Source organism: Trachurus japonicus, chromosome 21 (assembly GCF_045865225.1).
Source record: "Trachurus japonicus isolate A0001 chromosome 21, Traja_1.0".
In the NCBI taxonomy this organism is placed as follows: Eukaryota; Metazoa; Chordata; class Actinopteri; order Carangiformes; family Carangidae; genus Trachurus; species Trachurus japonicus.
In genome coordinates this window covers 16,562,927-16,585,193 of record NC_140927.1, presented here as the reverse complement: position 1 = coordinate 16,585,193, position 22,267 = coordinate 16,562,927, and the positions used below count along the sequence as shown (strand labels likewise).

Here is a 22,267-nt window from a genome sequence, read left to right as displayed (position 1 = left end):
GCCACTGAAGAGGGCACTTTAGCCTTGTTTTGGCTCCTATAGGGCACTTTAGCACGCGTTCAGTGGAAGTGTTTTTGAAGTTACATTCTGATTAAATTAAAAGAATTAAAATGAACTTAAAAGATCATCTCCGATGTGTCTGAAATGTCTAAACAGCAAGCACTACATCCCTCTGACTGTGACACTTATCACCCACCTGCAGTGTTGTTTGGAATCATCATATCTGGCCAATAACACGCAGGGACGTCCCACCAGTCACTCAGAATTTCAAAGGCTGATGAAGCATCTTCAAGTTTCTATAGTCCAAAAGTTGAACTTTTATAGAAGAGATGGTGGAAGTTTGACATATGTACTAATACTGGACATGATATTCTGTAGGTTACATTATGCATGAGCTAACTAACCCAAACTTGGCTTCAAAATAAAATACAATTTTGCAAAAAAATGTTAATCAATTATTCAGTAACTCTTTCATCAAAAGAATTGTTTCAAACAGAATTTTCCATTGATTCCACAACAGTTCATTAAAAGAATATTTCTAACATGTTTTATTATTAGTTTATTTTTGCTTTCTTGCCAAAGGGATGAGAGGATCAATCAATCTCATGACATAACCTTGGTAAAAACTTCTAATCTATATATTTATCATTATTTTTGGATCCCCATTAGCCAGTAAGGAACAAACTACTATCCTTTAATACTTAGATAAGTAGATACAGTATGTTGATTTAGTGATCTAGGAAAGAAGGCAAATAACCATTCACACATGGCACTATTTCTTTTTAATGTAGCCTCAGTCCAAAACTCCTTGTTTAAGAGGCTTAAAATATTCATCAGCCTAATTTAACAGGGGAGTTTAGCAAATAAAGAAGAGCTTATATACAATTTACAGCATAATTTCAGTAATTTAGTGTGGTAATATTAAATACTGTTTACTTCAAACCAGTGTGACATATTTAAATATCCCACACTGGTTTGCACTAGTGAAATCACTTCTAAATGTACTGTTAGAAGTGTTTTACTGGTGTATTTACATAAGAAAACTGGAAGGAGGCTACTGTAAATATGATTATAAGTCTTTATCAAAACTGTTCTGTCACTAGCATAATGGATAAAACGACCTGTTTTTTTTTTCCACACGGGACTGCTTGTTGTTGGGCATAAAATTCCAAATAAGCGCATATTCCGATAATGCTCAGTCTCGGCGCACAGGGCTGACTTATCATTACCCGAGATGGAGGGAACTAAGCCCCCTGGGAGCAACGTCACTCCCCTTGGCATATCAACCACTGTCCGCTGTATATGCGCCCAGCACAGCACAGCACAGCACAGCACCACAGAGGACGTCAGGATCGCATCCATCCTCAACGCGAAATGCTTTGCGAGCTGAGTCTAACTCCAGCAATCCTCCCCGATTCCGTGCGTTTCGGCGAGAGGGCATTCACATGCTCGGGCATACAAGCGGGCTAAAGAAGTCCACACGGTTAAGTAAGAAGGTCATTTAAAGTGGGAAGAGCGCTCGCGTCGAGTATGGTCTTTGCTAAAGCGGACATCACAAAGAGCCGTCATCTGTAACTTCGGGGATTTACTTGTAAAGGCGCTTTTTACCGGAGCTCGTGTGGGTTTTTCTGTGGTTAAACATGCCTGTAAGAAGAGGTCACGTTGCGCCACAAAACACATTCCTTGGACTAATAATACGGAAATTCGAGGGTCAGAGTAAGTATCCTCCTCTCCTTCTTCTTCTTCTGCTGGCAGATGCTGCAAAGTAAATGTTTTTTTTGTTTTTTTTTTACAAATAAAAACTCGTGTGAATAAATGTAAGTTTATCTGTAATAAATTAGTTCTTTAGAGTGACTTATTTAATGACTTTTTTTAATGGGTTTTGAATCAAAATGTTGTTTTTTGTAAAAGTGGCAATGAACTCAATCAGCTTGATTGCTGATTGGCTTTATTCACTGAGGGCAGGTGTACCACAGCAGGCAGTATACACAGAGCATACTTCTCCCTTCTCATGCAGACCGGAAATTTGTGATAGCCAATGCCAGGGTGGAGAACTGTGCAATCATATACTGCAACGACGGCTTCTGTGAGATGACGGGCTTCTCCAGACCAGATATCATGCAGAAGCCGTGCACCTGCGACTTCCTCCACGGTGACCTGACGGACAAAGAGGCCATCAGCCAGGTGTCCCAGGCTGTGCTGGGGTCTGAGGAGCGCAAGGTGGAAATCACCTACTACCGCAAGGATGGTAAGTCTGTGACCTAGAGCACAAGAGTATGGCTGTCACATCCCCACCGTTACTGTATGTTCATTTCATGATGTGGCCTCTCAGCCAGAGTCAGTTTCAAAATTTAAAGCACACTGTACCCCTGACAGAGAAAAACAGGAAGCTTTCAAATAACCACTTTCTGTAAGTTTAGAGAAAAACAGGAAGCTTTCAAATAACCACTTTCTGTAAGTTTATGCAGGAAGTAATCATGTGTGAAACCTCAAGCCTGAGCCACATAAATATTTTAATACAAAAACAGAACATCATTGGTGCATATAATGTACAGTCCAGATCTAAACAACAACATATTCGTATCATATTTAGTGGTATGCTGATACTGTGTGAAATGGTTTCATTTATGGAAATGTGTTCATTACAGAGGAGGTCTCACTGTCAGTGTGTCAGATACAACAGTAAACAGCTCCATATGAGAGCACTGTGAGGCATAAAGGGATAAATAAGGGACACATCTTTTTGCCACCTGCCTCAGCTCACAGCATCAAAACAAAAAAAAGACAACTAGCTGCCAAAACCATGGTGCACAGCTCTTTTTGGATTTAACACTGAACGAGGCACAGAAGTCAGATGAAGGAGTAGGTGCTAGATGGGGCGATAACGTGATCCACAGTTTTTAGTGCTTTGATGGACACAGCGTGAGACAGTGGCTGAGACAGATCTCACCTGCTGCCTGGTGAAGTTTATTCTGCTTTCTGACTTCAGTAACTTCAGCAGGCAGCGGATCAATCCACTAATCTGTGAAACTGCTGTACATGTGATCGGGGGTATACAGCTTTGCCAGCTTTGCATGAAAAATGCACTCCCTGTAATGCTAGACTGGTGTTTGTCATGCGTTTTGGGCCAATCCTAGTCCTGGTATGAATGGTGTACTGCAGAGGCAGCAGTCCTGAGTCAGAGAGAATTAATACGATGTTACCGCTCAGTGGCATAAATCCCCAGATTGACCACCTCCTGCCGCGCTTTCACATGAGCTTTTTGTGGTCAGCATGACATGACAGTCGTACAGTCGGTCCAAAAGGTACTCCTTTTGAGAACAACATAACAAGACCATGCTTTTTCATGCTTATTTTTGCACCAAGAGAGGCCAGCATTTCTCTGAACTGAACTCGTATTATGAAGTCAGTGAGAACCTCCAAGACATGTATAGTAGGTTACAAACAGTGGTGCTGGATGTAAAGAGGGGGGGGGGGGGGCCGTAATATTTAATTTAATCATAAGGAGCCAGGTTTTTAATTTTTAATTGTGAGTTTGATTAGATTCTAGGCCATGGATACATGTTTAATCTACTATCAGCAGCCATCAGCAGAGCCATTTTTTTGATTGTTGTTGTTGTTGTTTCTGTTTTTTTTGTTTTGGCTAATCATGAAGAAACCAAGAGCCAGCTGCTACTCTGCAAAAATAGATTGTTTCAGAAACCTGCAAGATAATTACAGAAAATACTCTGGGGTCTGTTTGTGAGAGCACAAACAGCTTGCTACTTGACAAGCTGGATTTTATAAAGCAACTTTACATTTAGTTTCCCATCCTCCCATCTCAACGTGCATGCGCCGTAGCCCACTCCGTCTAAACGTCGTGTGCCTGTGATGTTTAAAGCGCGGTGGATGAGAACCAGTGAAAGCCTTCCAACATAATCATTGCTCCCTGTCTCTTCACAATCCTCCCTGGTGTGCATCACGGCTTCAAGACACAACTCTTAATACTCCTCAGAGGAATTTATGGTGAGCATGTGTGCTCATGAATAAAGATGTCAGGGCTGACAGTGCGGTGACTGGGTATGAGCAGCTTACAGAGTAAATGCATTAAACTGGTATGGAGGACACAATCCACACGCTCCCACTGCTATAGAGGAATGAAAGATTCATGGCCTCCTTGAGAGCGATGGCCCTATTGATTCAAGTCGCTCGGCAAATTGAAGCTGATGGGTGGGAAGTGGATGTATTCCATGTCTTCTCTCCTAACTGTATTTCAAGTTATCACTCCTCATGCAAATCAGTTAATCCTTTGTGTTAAAGCCCTCCATTTTCCATGCACCTACCGTATGTCACAAATCATTGGGCATAACATAAAAATAAATCAGTGGTAGCTCAAAACGGGTTACTAGTTTTTTTCCTCTTCAATTTCTCTCTTGCCTTATCTAAGGAAGATGTTAACATCAGTTGAGTTATGGAATGCGTTAGGTGACAAAGTTTAGAGGAATGACATAGTGTTATTTAGTTTTTTCCCTGTTTCCATCGATACAGTAGGGGATTCTTCAAAAGTGAGGTTAGGATGCGAGGAAGCCGTGTGACATCAGGAGCAACAAAGCTTTTACTCTTTTCACTGAAAAGGCAAAAAGTTAAGCTGCTTACGCGTATGCTCAGATATTAAAGGTAATGGAACAATGGGGACCGTGAGAGCGCCGCAGAGGCACAAGGGCATGTTCTTTTCTGTTTTTTTTGTGCTCCCCTCCACGTGCGCGACTCCGAAGGGCCGTGTGAAAAGACACCGCACGCGAATTCCTCCTCCGACGATGATACCTAATCAATGAGATAAATGCTTTCCCTCGCTGGCTTTGTAAAGCTATCCTATTCCATGGGGTGTAATAATACTTTGTACCTGAATGAGTCTTAACAAAAGGAAGCTGACACCGTGCAGCGAAGAGAAGTTAAATGGATAATGGCTACATAACGGCGGCAGCTTAGCTAACCGTGCTGAATGATTTGGACATGTGGTATGCGTGGGTGCAGGGTTTCATAGGTGACTCCCTGCCGAGGGGACCGAGGGGACGTTTACCCCTGCTGTGGGTTTGGTGTGTGTGTGTGTGATAGAAGGTCTGCAGCAGGACACTTGGATGACTTGCAACCCATAGAGCACATCCATTTTTCATCACACTCGGCCCTCTTTGGTGTCTCGCAGTATGTGGTGGAACACATACAGAGCTTTCCTGATCAGGTTGCGTTTGTTAGAGAGAAATCAGCTTGACCAAGGAAATTTAATAAATTAAAAAGACACCACAGTGGTGCTTTCCATCTTCATGCTATGGAAAGTGTAGACGACATCCTTTATGCACGCTTTTCAAAGTGAGAAGATTCAGCTTCATCATTGGAAAATGTATAATTTTTCTTTTAGATAAATATGCTATAATAATAATTTTCTTACCATTGCTGTCCTTTAATAGGATGATAAATAAGTTTATTGGCAGTGAGGAGGAGCAGATGGGGCTCTGACCACAACAACAATACAGGTCTCACTGTGCACTGGACAGGAATTTCCATCCATGGGCTATTTTCATCTCATGGGATGCTTTCACTGGAGGTGTTAATCCAATATTCCTCTCCATATCATCTGCCCTTAATTAGTCACTGTATGCTAACTTCAATTTTTTAACTAGCCTCTGCATTTAATGTGCCAACATTTGTGCTAAATTAAATGGAATAAAATATCATGGAGCGAAATATCACGACGATTATTAATTAATAAATGTAAGCACAAGTGAAATGTAGTTTGCGCCAGAGCTGCTAGTTATCCCTGATGGCTCTGGAGACGCTGATTGAAGATGAAATTAGGCCAGGCTGTTGAGCTTACAGCAGTCTTTACTGAGGCAAGATATTGCCACAAGGCCCAAGCACTCTAAACAAAGGGTTAGCTTGCATGGCCTCTGCCTACATGCCCTAGTCCCGATTGGCTATGCCCCAGTAACGCTGCGTATTGGCTTAAGCAGAATAGCCCTAAACAAGAAACATGTCAGAATTCATTATACAAGACTTACTACCAGGCAGTAGTCTGGGGCTGTACTGTTTAAAAGCTGCAGTTGTGGCTAGTACACTAGTAGGAAAATATAAAAACAAAAATCAGTGCTCAACAATATTACTCATGTTTCTCCCTAAAGCAGATCAGCTTATGCAGATTAATAGGAGGCCTCAATACATCTAGACCAGAAAAGTGAGGTTCAAATAAGAAAAAGCTTGTCTCTTTGAATTAAGATTAAAAGATGTGTAAGAGCAGTATAAAAATGTACACATAACTATATATTTATACTGTATATCGCGCAACATCTTACATTTCGCCGCAGTTCTGCTTGACTTGTGAGTCATCATTGTAATAGTGCCCAAAGGATCACTTGATTAAGCAGTGTTTTAATAATTGATGATGGAAATAGAATCTACAGTAATGAAATTTCCATCATGAAAAGGGAGCTAGTCTTAATACACCGTGCATTCATTTAAGCAGGTGTAAATAACATTTCTTGGCTCATAGGGAAACACTCTATATAAAGGTCAGGGAATGAATGAACAGCCACTCTTTCACTGGTCCAGGCTGCTTTACTGTCAACGATGTTAACCGTGTCTAGAAGCTATGGACGTGGTGTTACTGATGCAAGTGTTAGAGGAGAAATGAAGGCTGGACGGCCTAAAACTCAAATGCTCAACGGTCTTCAGTAGCATGCACACTCGACACTATACAGCCCGTACGTTACTGTTGCCAATGGTCAAATTTGAATCGTGCCAAATCCAAAGTGTTTTCTAGGTGGTAAAGTGGTATGTTTATGTTTATGTTTATTTATTTGATCCTCATTAGCTGCTGAACCTTCACAGAAGCTGCTCTTCCTGGAGTCTCACCAAAACCATCGACTAAGACTAAGATTGCAAATAAAATACATTTTATCAACAGACAGGTAAAGAGGAAGTAAGGACCACAGATAGCAACACAAATGGGCAAATGGACAAAGTATAAGAATATAAAGCAAACACTGTCATAATAATTTTGACTATGCATCTGTCACAGTTGAGAAAATAAAACATAAGCCTCCTAAAAGGGACATTCACTGATTTGAAAAAACATTGAAGCAGGATAAAGAAAAAAAATGAGGCATATGCAGAAAACACAAGCAGAAATGATGTAATAGTTAAAGAAACACAACAGAAGTTCCCAGGGCACAAGAGGCAGATGATGAATATGCCCAGATGTGCAATTTGATGTTGGATATGGCACCCGCAAACTGCTTTTGTATTCAGCTCTGCATTGTTCCATACAATTTTGCATTTCCTGGTTCTTCATTGTCTGCATTTCTTCATGCATCTATACACTGTCACTGTGTATGTTTTATCAAATCTGTGGATGCATTTCTTACTTTAGCATAAGAGTCCCATACTTCCACTTCCCTGACCTTCAGCCTATTCCTCCACCAGGTTTGGTGCAAGTCGGTTAAAATACTTTTTGTGGAATCTTGCTAAGAAAAAAACACACAGGTGAAGAGTAGATACAACCTCCAAGCAACAAGAAGAGTAGGACAAACACTTCCTTTATGAACTGCTAAGTGACAGGAATGTGCTCAAGATGCACTGGCAGACAAAAATGAAAGAAAAATCTTTTTTTAACTACTTAGTAAAACAAAAGGTGATGATAAAAGAGTTTGTGTAGTTTTTGAATAAAGCTTGTACTATTTTTTGATATACTGTAATATAATATGTTTCCAAAGCTTTTCCCATTCTGTAAGTCTGAGCGCCAAATGTAGTACACAGTAGTATCACAACAGCTTGTAAATAGGTCAGATTGAAAATCTAATATTATTTCCCAATAAATCTGGAAAAGGCCATAGCTTCTCATAAGACTGTCTGACAGTTTTGCTCATCGTGACACTTCAGCAGAGGGGGAACGTCTGCCAAAGCAATTTGTCACTCAACAGGGGGTCGTATCACAGATCCAGAACTTGAGATCTGTAATTCTTCAGTCACATATTCTATGGCTGGAGGTTGACTTGAAATATAAAGTTTGGTTTTTATTGAACTACTACTACTACTCTTTATAAACCCTGGGATCTAAAGCTAAAGTCATTAATTTACAAAGGTAGGATTGAATACTATGCGCTTCAGTCAGTATAACTAACTGTGGGATTAAGTGAATAAGGTTTTGCTGAATAGGGATTTTCAAATGTGGAGACTACTGTAGTGAAGTTTTGAGCTTGGCTTAATTTTCCTACATGCAATGAATAACACAGTTGTTTTCGATCAATAGACAGTGTTTCTTTAGGTCATGGCTGATCACATGTTTGACCGCCACTGCCTTTAGGTGGAGGAGAAAAAAAACAGATCCCTCTATTTAACTAACAAAAAAGTTCTCCTTGTTTAGCAAGAGAAGAGCACCGTAGGCAGCTGCACAAATTTACAAGAATATGGTGACTTGAAGCCATCAAAGTACAGTCTCCGATGAATTACCATTGAGTTATAAGGAAGCTTTCCTTTGATCCATTTCGGTAGAGGTGACATTCAGCGGGAGACCAGATGAGAAGGGACCCCCACGGCTTAGCCTTTAAGCATGACCATTGTTTCTCCATCTGGCTAGGTAAACCCCAGCCCAGAAATATATTTATATGTATAATATTACTGTGAATTTTAATTATTAGGTTGGTCTTTTTGAGATTTTCAATTTGTTTTTGCTAACAGCTTGTATTTCTTTGTAGATGCAATGCAGCCAATGCATATAACTGTATGAGCCAATGCAGCTACATCATAATGTTTTGTTAGGTGGCTACAGGACACAGGAAGCCTGGGTCATCTAAAAAAATCAGTTGAGAAAATAGAGCAGAAAGCATGCAAACTGTAGCAGAGAGGCCCTAATGCACTTAAGGAGAAAAAAAAAACTATTTCTTAATTTATGTGCTCATTTCTGCTTTCAGTGAACTTAAACAATTCATATTTAATGTGCAAGTTATTGCTCTATTCAGAAGGTATTCAGAAAGTCCTGGGCAGCAAGCAAAATGTAGATGTAATGTACTTAAACGCCAGAGCAATAGCGCAAAGGGACATCAGCAGCTTTTCCACACACAAGGAGAAGAAATGTTGATATTTCCTGTTTCAGTTACTTGACCATTGTTGCATTTCTCTCTGGCTTGATTCGCGTCATATCTTTACCATTGTAATAAATGATAGGAACACCAGAAAATAGCTAATTTGAAGAAGTAGTATATGAGAAATACCTCTATCTTATCCTGAGTATCATAACATACCGCCATTAAATGTATGAAATTACTCTAAGAATGCTCATTTGTGCATGTTTGGTCTGGAGACCTTTTTTTTATATTATTCAGATGCTCCATAATCAATAATCATTGGTATAATTTTGGAGGAAAACGTTTGAGCCTTCTAAAATTTTAAACAATTTGATTTATATGGGATTCATCACAGAATTCAAATGCAATACTGAATAACTCTCTCGCTCACCCACTTTTGCCTTCGCTCAGAAGAATGAGCATACTGTTTAATCAAAACAGATCAAAAACAAAAAACAAAAATGTTCCCTTTTATAGAAGGGACAATGTAGAATTAGGTGAAGGATTTCTCGGAAATGCAGGAAAGTGCTTTTTATGAAAAGGGGATTTTGTGGGGAAGGACTCGCAGTTCCCCTGCTCTCTAAGCACCGCTCTCCTACTTTCCAACATAACTAAGCACCAATGACATGAAGTGGGTGTGTAAGTGGGTGTGTATTCCACACCCACTGGCCTTGTTATCCACATACAACACATTGCCAAGTGTTCCCTTCTTTCATTCCCATCAATTCACAAGATGCTGTTAAATTCTACCTGTATTTTCAAATAGTGAAGTGACTCACACATTTTTAAAACTATATTTTCCATTACAGTAAAATTATATTATGATATTTGTCAGTGGCGACAATGAGGCAATACTTATGGGGGTTTTGATGCAGATATCCTTCCAACAGAACTCTGGCATGTTGAGGCAGACCAAGCTTGTTATATTTAGTCAGACAGCAAGTCTACTGCTAATGAATGCTGCTGGCAGGGTGTCTGTGAGCCCTGAGGAGATTACAGTGAACACTGGTAATATGTGTCCTCTGTGAGTGGGAGCAGCACAACAAGCCAGACAGATAGACAGATAGACCTATATAAGAGTGACAGAGGGACAGTTTTGTATTAGACATTTTGGTTAAAAAAAAACAAAAACAGCAAAACGCTTTAGCTTAGCATTAACTTTATTATCGTCGAAAAAGATTCAGCTACTTTTTGATTAAGTGCTGAAAATGGAAATTATTTCAAATACACGAGAAATTTTAAAGAAGAGAAAAAAATATGTAAAGAAAGCTTGACCATGTCGTGAAATTGCTTGACCATGTCATGAAATTGCATGCCACCTTATAGCTGAACCAAAGCTTCTGTATTGGGACAAGTGGGTGGGGAGCTTTATTATTTGGCAGTGGCACTAAGTTATGCCCATGGGTGTCAGTAGTTTTTGCTAACACAGCTACAGCCAGTGCAGTTAAGAAACTGTGATATCACAGTGTCAAAACTAAGTTTAGATCATGGATTGGCTTCTGCTCCACTGCCTCACATGACACCCAGTTCTGGTGATTATTCCTACAAGCACATGGCAGTCTTCTGAATTGCCTGTAATCTGTCCTGGCCTGTTTGATCTATGCCACTAAACCATGCTGTCCACACTTGACTGTGGCTCTCTCATCATATTCGCCGGACTTCTGCAAGTTCAGTCGTTTTCATGCTGTGTGTTCCTCATTAAAATGTGCATGGTATGCTGTACACATAGCGTAGAAGCGCACACCTAAACTGTGTTTAACCCCTGGGCTTACTTATTTTATCTCAGCTATGTCATTTGTTCTGACATGCAGGCATTGACCTTTAAATCACATCAACTTCTTCTCGGTTTTCCCCAAGATTAATGTGAATCCAGATGGAGGAGTTAAAGCCATTTTTAGATTTCTGTTTAGATAGACAGAGCTACTGCAGACGAATTAATTAATATGTCATTCGAAAGATTACCTGTGAAAGATAAATTTCCATTTTGCATAACTTTCTTCCCCCTATAGTTTCAGGCTCAGTACAGTACAGATAAAATATATCTTGGGACAGAGATGGCAGATACACAGATGACAGAGAAAGATGATGTATGATTCAGCTTTTTGGCACTGACACTTTGTTTCTCTTTCAGGAACTGACTTTCAATGCAACACTCATATAATCCCTGTGAAGAATGAGGAGGGTGTGGTGATGATGTTTATCTTAAATTTTGATTACGTTGTGGATGAGGGAAGTGACAGCTCAACAGAGAAGATAAGCCCCACGTCCCCGACAAAGTCAGATCAAAGTGAGTATTTGATGGTCCGTCTTCTCCCTACTATGATATGTGAAAAAAATGTAGCTATGGAGTATAAAAATGGGATTTTGCCTTGCTCTTTCTTTTCTGCTTTTGCCTCTGGAGCTAAATCATAATGTGATGCTGTGTCAAAAATGTATTCCTTGTATCTGTAATCAATTGTCACATTTTCCTCTTTCTTTTTCAAATTAAACCTGTTTACTTTTTGCAAGATGGAAGCATTCCTAAAACAGCTCCGTCTTTTAACAAAAGGCATTTGTGTAAAGGGACGTCTGTAACATCGGTTAAACATTAAGCACTAAAGTGTTTGATTCTGTTCCCTGTCTTCCCAGTGCAACTTCCAAACATGTCACAACTTTCTTATCACTCTCAAAAAGCATTATTTAGTTTGCATTATGCACAACACATTTTCAGCACTGTTATAAAAGACTGTGTGCATTGAAGGGAGGAAAGAGTGGGCTTACATAACCTTATAGTTGAAATGTTGAATTCTTTAGATCTGTTTCATGTCTTTTGGGAGAGCAGAATATACTACACTCTTCATTTTTTATTTGGATGTGTGTCGGAAGGTGTAAATGTCAGTGAGACTTTCCTGCTCCTCCTTGATTGGAGGCACTCAGCATCTCTTCTCTGACTGGGGCTCTGCTATCCACTTCACTCAGCATGAATTACTCCTAGGCACTGTCATTCAGCCTGTGCAGCACTGTGTGTATTTAAATGTGTGCATGTATGCATATGTACATGCATGCGCATGTGTGTGTGTTTCTGCGTGTGTGACTGCCTGCGTCTGTTGGTAACATTGTTAACCAGAGCTGATTGCTTGTGACCATGCTTCAGCAAGGGCACCTGTGTGTAGATGGGTAGATTATCATATGATGTGACTTAAGATAAGTAAAAGCCCTGACTGCATGAACGCATCACGCTTAAAGTACGACCTTACAATGTCTTTGCCTATGAGCAGTGCCTAGATAACAGCAGGGAATTAAAATGTAATTCTGTGCTGTGCTTGGTATGACATCAGCAGGATTTTAATGTGAATAATCTTGTATTGAAGCTGTTTGCTATCGAATTACAGTATATTATTTGCAGATATTGTCACTCATATTGACTATTTCCACACTATATACAGTATGCAGTATCTATTCTCTCCAGATATTGACCACACATCTCTCTGTCTGCATTTAGATCCTAACTAGATAAGAAGATGGGTCTGGAACTCAAATGTCATTATTTCTGAGGTTATCCGGTCTTAAACGTAGAATTAGAAATTAGATAGAAAGAAGCAGAGGAAGGACTTTGACACGTCACTGATTTAAAAAAAGAAAGCCTTTTTTAAGCATTTCATCTCAAATGATCAGGCAGAACATTTCCACATAGCCTGGCCCAACATCTGAGTGTAGCAGGCTCTGAAAAGGCATTTCTGGACATTGGGGGGCTATAAGCCAGCAGGTGTGAACTAGCGCAATATTGAAGCTGCCTGGAACAGAGTTATCCCTCTTCCCCTGAGTTCCCACCAAGAACACACAATTCAGCAACTTCAGCATGCCCTTATGGCTCGAACCAGAGACAACACTTACAAACAACACATTAGAAACACACACGGCACTTAAGAGATTTGCCCGCGTGCATGTGCAATACACAGAGATTTAATTAGAGATTTGTTTTTACAGTCCAATCAATGGCTGAATGCATCACACATGTGCAATATGTAATTAACTTCGATTTAGAAATTCTAGTGTAGAGGTTTCCAAACAGTATGCTTGGATCTGGTTTCACACTGAGCTATTCTAACTGAAAAATATGTCTTTGCCATCAGTGAGCAAACCTCAAAGGTTTAATGGTAAATAATTATAAGAGCTATAGTTAGATATCTGAGAATAAAATAAACGCATGTAGAAATTTGACAGAAAGAAGTAGCTGTGTGGCCTGTGTAGGAAACTGATGCTGTCTGCTTGTTTTCACAATCTTATTCCCTGGACTGCTCTACACAGATTAATCAGGAGCTTTGCCCCTTGGGCAGAGAGAGGGCTTTCCACCACAAATGTCATGTACACCATCAATATCACTGCCAGTGCTGCAGCATCCCTCTACCTGTCTATCTCGTGCTCCATGTCTTACCCTCACTTGTGAAAGCCCTGACATAGTACTTGAATTTGAAGCAACAACACACGCACACATTTCAAAGGGCTCAACCTTTTTACACTCAGTTGCAAACTTGTAACAAGAACAAACACATTTTGTAGAAGACCTGTCAACATATCTTCCACACTATTACAAAAAATCAGCCCTAGTGAGGCATTGTCAGTGATAACAGTAATAGGTTATTAGAAGTTCTGTTTTATTCTTGAAGAATTATTTTCATCACTGAAGGTTATGATACAATCAGTTATTAAGGCCACAAACGATATGAGTTGTTAAGATCTTCTGACAGTTGTGAGAATCAGACTGAATTAAGATGAATTAAGGTGTCAATTGTTAATTAAATGGCATGACTTGTGACTTGTTATGAGAATGGAGGCTCTCTTTCCACCTGGCGTTTCATGGCTGAAAATCAACCTTGCAACATCTGGCCGCCGCCCCGGTGTCCCAGTTCTCGTCTCTGAGCACCACGACCCAAACGTGCTCCATAACCCGTAATCTTTTGTTTATGACAGTTAAGACTACACAGATACGTCGTATATGTTATATAACATCATCTACTGCTGGATTTTTTTGATTTTTCACCGGCTTTGTTGTAAACAAAATGCACATGGCCGAGAGGAGGGTTAGAAAAACAGCGGAAAAGCGACCAGACTTGCATAGTTCCCCTTGAAAGCTTTTGTGAATGTAGCACCAAGCACCAATCTAGTTAAAAACTGCAGAGAAACAACTAAACAAAAGATGTCGAACAGATTTAATAACGTCGTCACTCTAGACATGAATGAAGTAGATACAAGAAGCTAAGAACGAGCTATAATAAACATTAGCAACATGGGCAGACACCCGTCCACCCTGATGACCACAAACACACAGTAATAATGATATTCAAGTAGTGAACCAGCCCAGTATCAGAAGGCAGCTCAGCAGGTCAGGTCTCATCACAGTCAATAATCGTAAATGAACTCCTTTGGGAATGGGTTTAAAGAGGAGGAAGCCAAACTCAATTTGTTCAACTGGGACAACTATTCCTAAGCAACAGGAAGTGAGTTTTGGCACCACTCTACAACTCACAATCACGGATCTAATATAAATGCTCACAATGCCCGTGCAATCCTTTTTTGACTGTGCATTTTATGTTATTGGTAGCCTATTAGTAGGTTTTGCAATTGCTACATCAGCAGTTGTTTATAGACAAAACCTAATTTCTCAGAGTTATTTCCAGTTGTGGGAATCAACACCATGTTAACTCTTGTCTCCAACTTTTTTTCTCATAGAAAGCACTTCTTGTCCAGTTATAACCTCTTGTCTGAAAAACACAACAACGGCTAAAGCTCTTGTCTAGCAACCATCACCACCTCCTTCTGTCATAAACTACATTCCACAGCAAAGAAAACCAGACCTTAACGTTACCCACTCGTATGTGATGTCAAAGAACCAACAAACAAGCTTTGGATGGTTTTTAAATCATGAAGCATTTTGAACTATATGAGAACCCACATAGGCAAAAACCACAGACCTCACTTGCACATACAAACTCTATTACAGTACCAAGCACTTGTACCCATACTATCACACTTACAGTTACACATGTGCTTGAGTTATCACAAGGCACACCAGCCACCAGTGGCCATAAAAGGAGAACAGACCTCCACCTGTGTCCATTTAATCATCATGCTATTCAGGACTTCTAATTAGGCTACTAGCCTACAGCTGAGCAGGTAGCAATAGCTTCTCTCCGCACCTCTCTTTTGCTCGGCCCACACAGGAATGTCAACAGGTTGCAATGTTGTTGTGACATCAGCTAGAGAGTTTCTATTCACATTTCGGGTATGTCTTACCTTTGGCATGCAGTTCCGCTTGCTAGCTGGTGATGCTTTTGGTCTGTTGTCCAGTTAGCCTGATGGCAGGGTAGCCTATTAGCCGTGGGCGGAGCTTATTCCAGGTGTAACTTGGTCGGCATCGCGTAAACCGGGAACACATGTTCAAAAATACCCGTGTTCGTGTGGACAAGGCCTGATTCGCATTGGAATCAATAAAGACGGTTTAGCTTCAGGAGAAGTCGCCGCTGATCCTGGCAGCACGCAGAAGAGTCGGTGTTGACGGAAGTTACGTCATCAGGTGATTTGGAGCGCGCGCCATCGAGCTGCGTGAACCAGCTCCGGAAAACTACGTGAGAAAGCACAGCGGACAGGGCAGGAGAAGTTGTGAAACACAGACGGGGAAAGATGACGAGAGGAGTGAGAAAAAGGAAAATAAAAGGAGTGAAGATAAAAAAATTAAAAAAAACGTGACGTGACGTGTTAGGAGGAGAGGAAACAGGTGGCAGAAACAGGAGATTGGACTTTGGATTTGAGAGGTGAGGAAGCCAAAATCAAAAGAGTGAAGAGAAAGTGAGAAAAAAGTGAAGACATTGGGAGAACAGGTAAAAAGACAGGAGATGGACATAAGTAAGATGAGCAAATGAAGCAATTTGAGCTAATATAGGCTAAAATAACAAGTTATATTATGTAGGCTGAATTTATTTTAGGCTACATCTTCAGTTTATGATCAGGGACATTTAAACTGTTTTATGTTTCCCCCCTCTTTGATTGGACAGCATTTGCAGAAGGAGTAGATGCCTTTCCTTGAAAATTCAATAATTGCTTCTGTTGGTTTCATATTCAGTAGGCCTAGTGATGACGTTTACTCAGCCATGATGTTGATGACTCAGTTATAGCTACAGTATAGCCTACAGATTATCATGGTCGGTATTTAAATAGAGACTGAAATGTAAGTTATCTGTGAGTTCTACTCCAGCATAATGCTGCAACATAGGCTACTGTAGGTTTAAGATTCTCTACATATGTTAGGCTTTATCAGGTGTAAGATCAGACCATTTTTCATATAATATTGGTCATTGTCAAAATTTGTTTTAGTTTCTGAATGATGGAGACAGATGTAGAACAATTAGCCTATACTGTAGATACAAAATCTTCTTTTTTTATCCTGGGCATCTTTCATCTTTTCCCCAATTGACGTACAAATGGCTAAATAATTTAGGTTAAGCCCTGAATGCTTTTGATGTGTGACTCCACCTCAGCTAGTGACGTACGACAAGTCAGATGGTGCAGGACACTGCTCCAAACCACAGCGGTGACGACAAGCATGAGTACAGCAAATAGACATACTCAGCCTCACTGCCGACCACCACATAATACACTTGACCTGCACCTGTGTCTTTACTCCTGCTTTATTGTTTATTCATGGTTGGTGTGCCTAGCCTGTGGTAGCAACTCCTCAAGCAACATACTCATGCACACAAACACTATGTGCATTCATAATGCTGCATGTGCATGTAAATTATGCATGTATTTGCCTGAAAATATGCATGTTTGTGAAATACAAAGTAGGCTATATGTGCAGTATGTGATGTAGTAGTGGCTTCTCATAGAAGTGACGCGTGTTTAAGAATATTGGATTTGTTATGCATGGATATCAGGTTATTTCAAACATTTCTTATTGGGTTTATATGAGCTACACTTTTTCAAGGACATCCTCAGTTCAGATGCCACAGACACCCTGTAGAGAAGAAATGCGATGGTTGTTCATATCTCTTGCCAGCTCAGGATGTCATTAGGTCCCTCTCCAGGAAACTTGTTGAGTGTCATTGCTCTATTGTAAGCTGCTATAGTTGTAACATCAGCACATTTGGCCAGGGGATGGAAACAGATGGCTATGATGTTATGTAAGGAGGGTGCTGAGGGATGGGTGCCTCAGGAGTGAGGCAGGGTTCACTTTCACCCTCTTTCTTTATTGTTAATGAACCAAAACCTTGGCTCTGTCATAAGAGGTCATTGGCATTGCTGCCATTGGTACTGTATTGTATGTATATACACTGTTGCCCATAAAATTGGAATAAATTTGTTTTCTGACACATTCCTCTTTTTTTCCTATCAGTAATGACCAGGTGCAATGATTACATACTGAGTCCCAGTTACCAGTTTTGAGAAGATATACATTTTATCTATCTAGAATAAATCACATTGTCACAATCATTTTGTGTTATATTATATTTTATTCCAACTTTATTACAACAGTGTATATTGAGATATACCTGTGTGCATTTTTCAAAGCCAAAACCAAGGATTCATATCATTTCTGCTTAATTTTTTAGGGAGGAGTAGATTCTTTCGCTTTCGCCAGGCCGCTTTGAGCCTTATGAATACCAACAAGCAATCTCTTCCACAAGAGGACCCAGATGCTGTGATGGTGGATTCACCCAAAGAGAATGAAGACTCAGTTGCCCTACAGAGCTTCCCCTCACCCACCAAGAGCATCTGCAGTCCCATTGAGGCAAATGACACACATGCCCTCATAGGCTCAAGTCACCATTCTTCCCAAGCAAGCGTCGGTCCTGAACCAGTCGACCATTCATCCCCTAAACTCCCCTGGGAGAAACTATACCAGACGGAGCCACACCAGTCCTTTAACTCCCTTTCAAACACCTTCCCCAGAGGCAGCATCAGCAGCATGAGGCGAGCCTCTTCAGTTCATGAGATGGAGGCCTATAGCTGCAACTCCAAAAGCATATTCAGGGATCGGCATACAAGTGAAGGTGAGTACAACAGTATGCAAGTAAAACCTCCATGATAGGACAGACCGGTCACATTATACCTCAGGTTGCACTGCAATACGACACTGGAGTCAATAAGGAAATGTTGAAAATTAATGTTTAAGAGATGCCATTTATGTTTTAGTTGGCATTGCTATTACTTTTGTTCTTATAATGATTTCCTATATGTGTATAGGTTGATTAAAAATGCTTATCCTTTACTCTCTCTGTCGACACAATGCTGCCTTTAGGCAATGGTAGCTATGCCAGAGGTAATCATGTATTTCCACATGATTTCATTGCTCTGTGCTGTTTTGGAGCATGACTTTCAAGCAAGGCAATCAAGCATAAATGCTCTTCACATATCCACTTTTGTTGGATAGTATGAATGGGCTTACTGCTCTTAATTATGCGAAATGATTGTATGCTCAGACCAATGTAGTAATTTTGTCTGATCAACAATCCATAAAATCATATAATGTAATCACATAAACCTCATATCTGCTCTCATCATATGCTAACCAAACCATTGCTTTTAACTGAACCTGCATGAACACATGCTTGTATTATATGATATCGCTGTAGCTCTCTTGGCTGGATAATGTTCCAAGCTAAGCTAACGATTAAGCATACAGGATCTGTGGGAAAATCCCCAGCAGTTGTATAAAACAAACTGGACGTTAGGTCACAGAAAAATTTATGCCACTCAAATGAACTCACCAGTCCACCATGCTGTTAACCTTTTACATGTGCATGCATCCGCTGATTCTATAATACATTGGTGCTGTGGTAATGTGACAGGCATATGCTGCAGCTTTCACAGTTGGCTACATTCATATACGTAAACTTTGAGTTATAACATGATTTTGCTACCTCGCTATCTACAATGGGAATGGGGTTTAAAATCTAGGAATATATACATTTGTGCTTTCAAAACTGCAACTTGATTGACATCTTGTTAATGCCTAATCTCTGCTAACCACAACATTACAAACTGACTTGTCATTTTCTGAAATACCAGGTAGTGACAACTTGTGTTGTGCTGTATTATAACACTGTATATTGATAAATTATATACATTAGATTTAATTAAGATACACTGTCTTTACCAAGGTACTAATGTGACTGTTGTTTGTTCTCAACCACCAGGCCCTTTTAATCACGTGAAGTCCAGCTTGCTTGGTTCTACCTCTGATTCTAACATCAACAAGTATAGCACCATCAACAAGATCCCCCTGATTGCACTCAACTTCTCTGAGGGGACTGACAAAAAGACTCATTCTCCGCCAACATCTGAGAAAGCCATTATAGCACCAAAGGTCAAAGACAGAACTCACAATGTCACTGAAAAAGTCACACAGGTGAGTTGGGGTGTTCTGCTTTGTTTGATATTGCCTTGTGTACTATGGCATCTGCTGGGGGTCATTTTGAAATTACATGCTTACATGGGTGGACACAAAGGCACGTTTTTCAGCCACCATCACAATACCAAGGGTTCCAGTTACCGAAAGCCCTTGCGTCGGCATTGCAAAGAGCACTATTGGCGGCGTTTGTGGGCGGGAAGCTGGCAAAAGGATAATGTCCTTGTCACTGCTCTAATGAATCCTAATGTAGTCACTGACCGGGGTGCCTCCGAGGAAGAATGGCGGATAGCGTGATACACTGAAACACAGCACACGTTACACCCTGCCAGTGAACTTTCCTGCTGGCAGGTTAAAAAAGCAGCTGGTGATCTCGTGTGTCACGTAGGTAACGCATGGCTGTCTGCTGTCTACCCATGTTGACATCGGAGCGGTGACATTAAAGACAAGACAAGGGGGTAATTGGGCATTCTTAATTGAAGAGAAAGTGGAGATAATGTTGAAGAATATTTATCAATGTCATGCCCGTTAATGTCAGATATGGGATGTAAAAATACAATGTGTCAAAACAAAGCGTGGCTTTTTTAACACCACAGCAGCCTGCAGGGATTCAGTTTCTTGCTCAAGGACTTTGCAGCAGGACCAACACTTCCTGCTGTGTGGCTGCAACCAGGGCTATCCAGTGGCACAACTCCCTTCTGACTAGACTAGCAGCACAGCTGATACCAATATGTCAAGGACACATAGGACTCCAGATCATCAACACAGTCTCAATAAACTATAATAACATATATGTACAATATATATATGTGAATAAATACAAAAAAATGGATATGCTTGTGTTTTTGGGTTATCTTTAGTCTTTCTGACAAATAAGAAAAAATATACACATATACACAGCACATGTGAAGAGTGTGTGTCGGTCACACCACTACACAAAAAAAAACATTGCTGTCAGTAACCCCAGGGCATTGATAGTCACAAGCAAGAACAAGAGAGGCCCAGAAACCTTATATTTAAACGTTTTTCAACACAGCTTTCTCATTCATAAATAAAGACAAACCATCATCATGATTAAATGCCCTCTCTCCCCACCGACTTTAGTTTGGAGTTTTGAGACACCGCTGAGATGTGAACACTGCATCTACTTCCTGACTAGCTAGCATGAGGAAATATATAATTCATGTGTTGAAGATAGGAGGATGTGCTGAAATGAATAGAAAGACCCGTCGCCCTCGTCCTCACTCCTGCACTATTTTCTGCCATAAGTAGAGGCTCTCTCTTTTTCTGCCCCTGCTTATTAAGCTCAAAAACAGGGGACAGCTTGGCCTTCCTGGGAACGCTGAATAATTCACCATTCAGTCCAGTTCATATGCTGAAATTAAAACAAATGTTTGCTTACTAAAATATATGAATAAAATATCTGAGTGCAAATCTATACCGCTTTTCTCCATCTGTACAGTAAAGTGCTTACAGTTTTTTTTTTCCAAGAGTACACAGTGTACCTCTTGCAAATGTAGAACAAGTCAGTGGCAGTCACATTATTCATGACGACATGTCATAGGCAATCTGCTTGTCATACTGGGGTGGATGCCTTTACCTAATACGGTTTGACTGCAGAGCCCTTATGCGAGGGTGCCACAATTGCTGCGTGTCCGTGAGCCGGGTGAATTTCCTGGTGTGGAGTAAAGCTGTCTATGACATAAGTGTCAAGGATCCACAAACAGATGCTCAAAGTACAGTGGCGTAATCAGGTGGTTCCCCTCACTGCTATGACCCCTCTCTTACCCGCTCCTCCAGGTCCTGTCGCTCGGAGCTGATGTGCTGCCAGAGTACAAACTCCAGACAGCCCGCATCGACAAGTTCACCATCCTCCACTACAGCCCCTTCAAAGCCGTGTGGGACTGGCTTATCCTGCTGTTGGTCATCTACACAGCAATCCTCACCCCTTACTCCGCTGCTTTTCTTCTCAATGACCAGGAGGAGCAGAAGAGGCGGGAATGCGGATACTCCTGCAGTCCTCTAAATGTAGTGGATTTAATGGTGGACATTATGTTCATCATTGACATCCTGATAAACTTCAGGACCACTTACGTGAACCTGAACGAGGAGGTGGTCAGCCATCCAGCTAAGATAGCAATCCACTACTTTAAAGGCTGGTTCCTTATAGACATGGTGGCAGCAATTCCCTTTGACCTCCTTATCTTCGGCTCAGGATCCGATGAGGTATGTTCTTCTCTCTAATGTAAAGCTTTTTTTCCACCTGTTTTTTCTCCCATAGAGCTTTACTGCACATCACCCAGCCATATATGCACTGTTCTGTCCTGTTCTGTAGCTCTGATTCATTTACTAAGTCCAGACTTGTGCCCCGGGGGCCACTACTTAGAGCCTGAATCGTCATGTCTCGGCTCTGAAAGGATTACTTTAAATTGCATGTTTTTTTTTTGTTGTTTTTTTTATTTTTTATTTTTTTTCTGAATGGCCCTCATTCTAGAATACATTACCACGGATTAATGGCTTACCAAATGGCAATCAATGATGCATTTATGTGAGGAGCAGGCCAACAGGGCTGTGTGCACAGCTTACATGCAGATGTGAGATGGCCATTGGTAGGCTGGCTGCCAGGCCTCCTGGCTTGTTTGTTGGTAGGATATGTCCCCCTCAGGATCTGGATCCACTTCAGTGCTTTATCGTGCTTTGTAGGCACTCCATTACACCAGAAAAGCTCCTGATTATAAACCATAATCATCTTTTCCACCACTGCTGCTGCCGCTGCTGCTGTTAC

The 22,267-nt window shown here is 40.7% G+C and overlaps 1 protein-coding gene across 1 annotated transcript in view; it reads left to right on the top strand.

Moving 5' to 3' along the window:
- Nucleotides 1–1,216: 1,216 nt before the first annotated feature.
- The window catches only part of kcnh7b (potassium channel, voltage gated eag related subfamily H, member 7b), a 36,231-nt gene continuing 15,180 nt past the window's right edge, over nucleotides 1,217–22,267 (top strand). Inside the window, exons 1-6 of the mRNA XM_085765534.1 lie at nucleotides 1,217–1,716; nucleotides 2,018–2,248; nucleotides 11,227–11,382; nucleotides 17,684–18,124; nucleotides 19,271–19,482; nucleotides 21,283–21,708. Coding sequence (XP_085621660.1) covers nucleotides 1,641–1,716; nucleotides 2,018–2,248; nucleotides 11,227–11,382; nucleotides 17,684–18,124; nucleotides 19,271–19,482; nucleotides 21,283–21,708 — 1,542 coding nt within the window. The 5' untranslated portion in view covers nucleotides 1,217–1,640. The remainder of the gene's footprint in view (nucleotides 1,717–2,017; nucleotides 2,249–11,226; nucleotides 11,383–17,683; nucleotides 18,125–19,270; nucleotides 19,483–21,282; nucleotides 21,709–22,267) is intronic.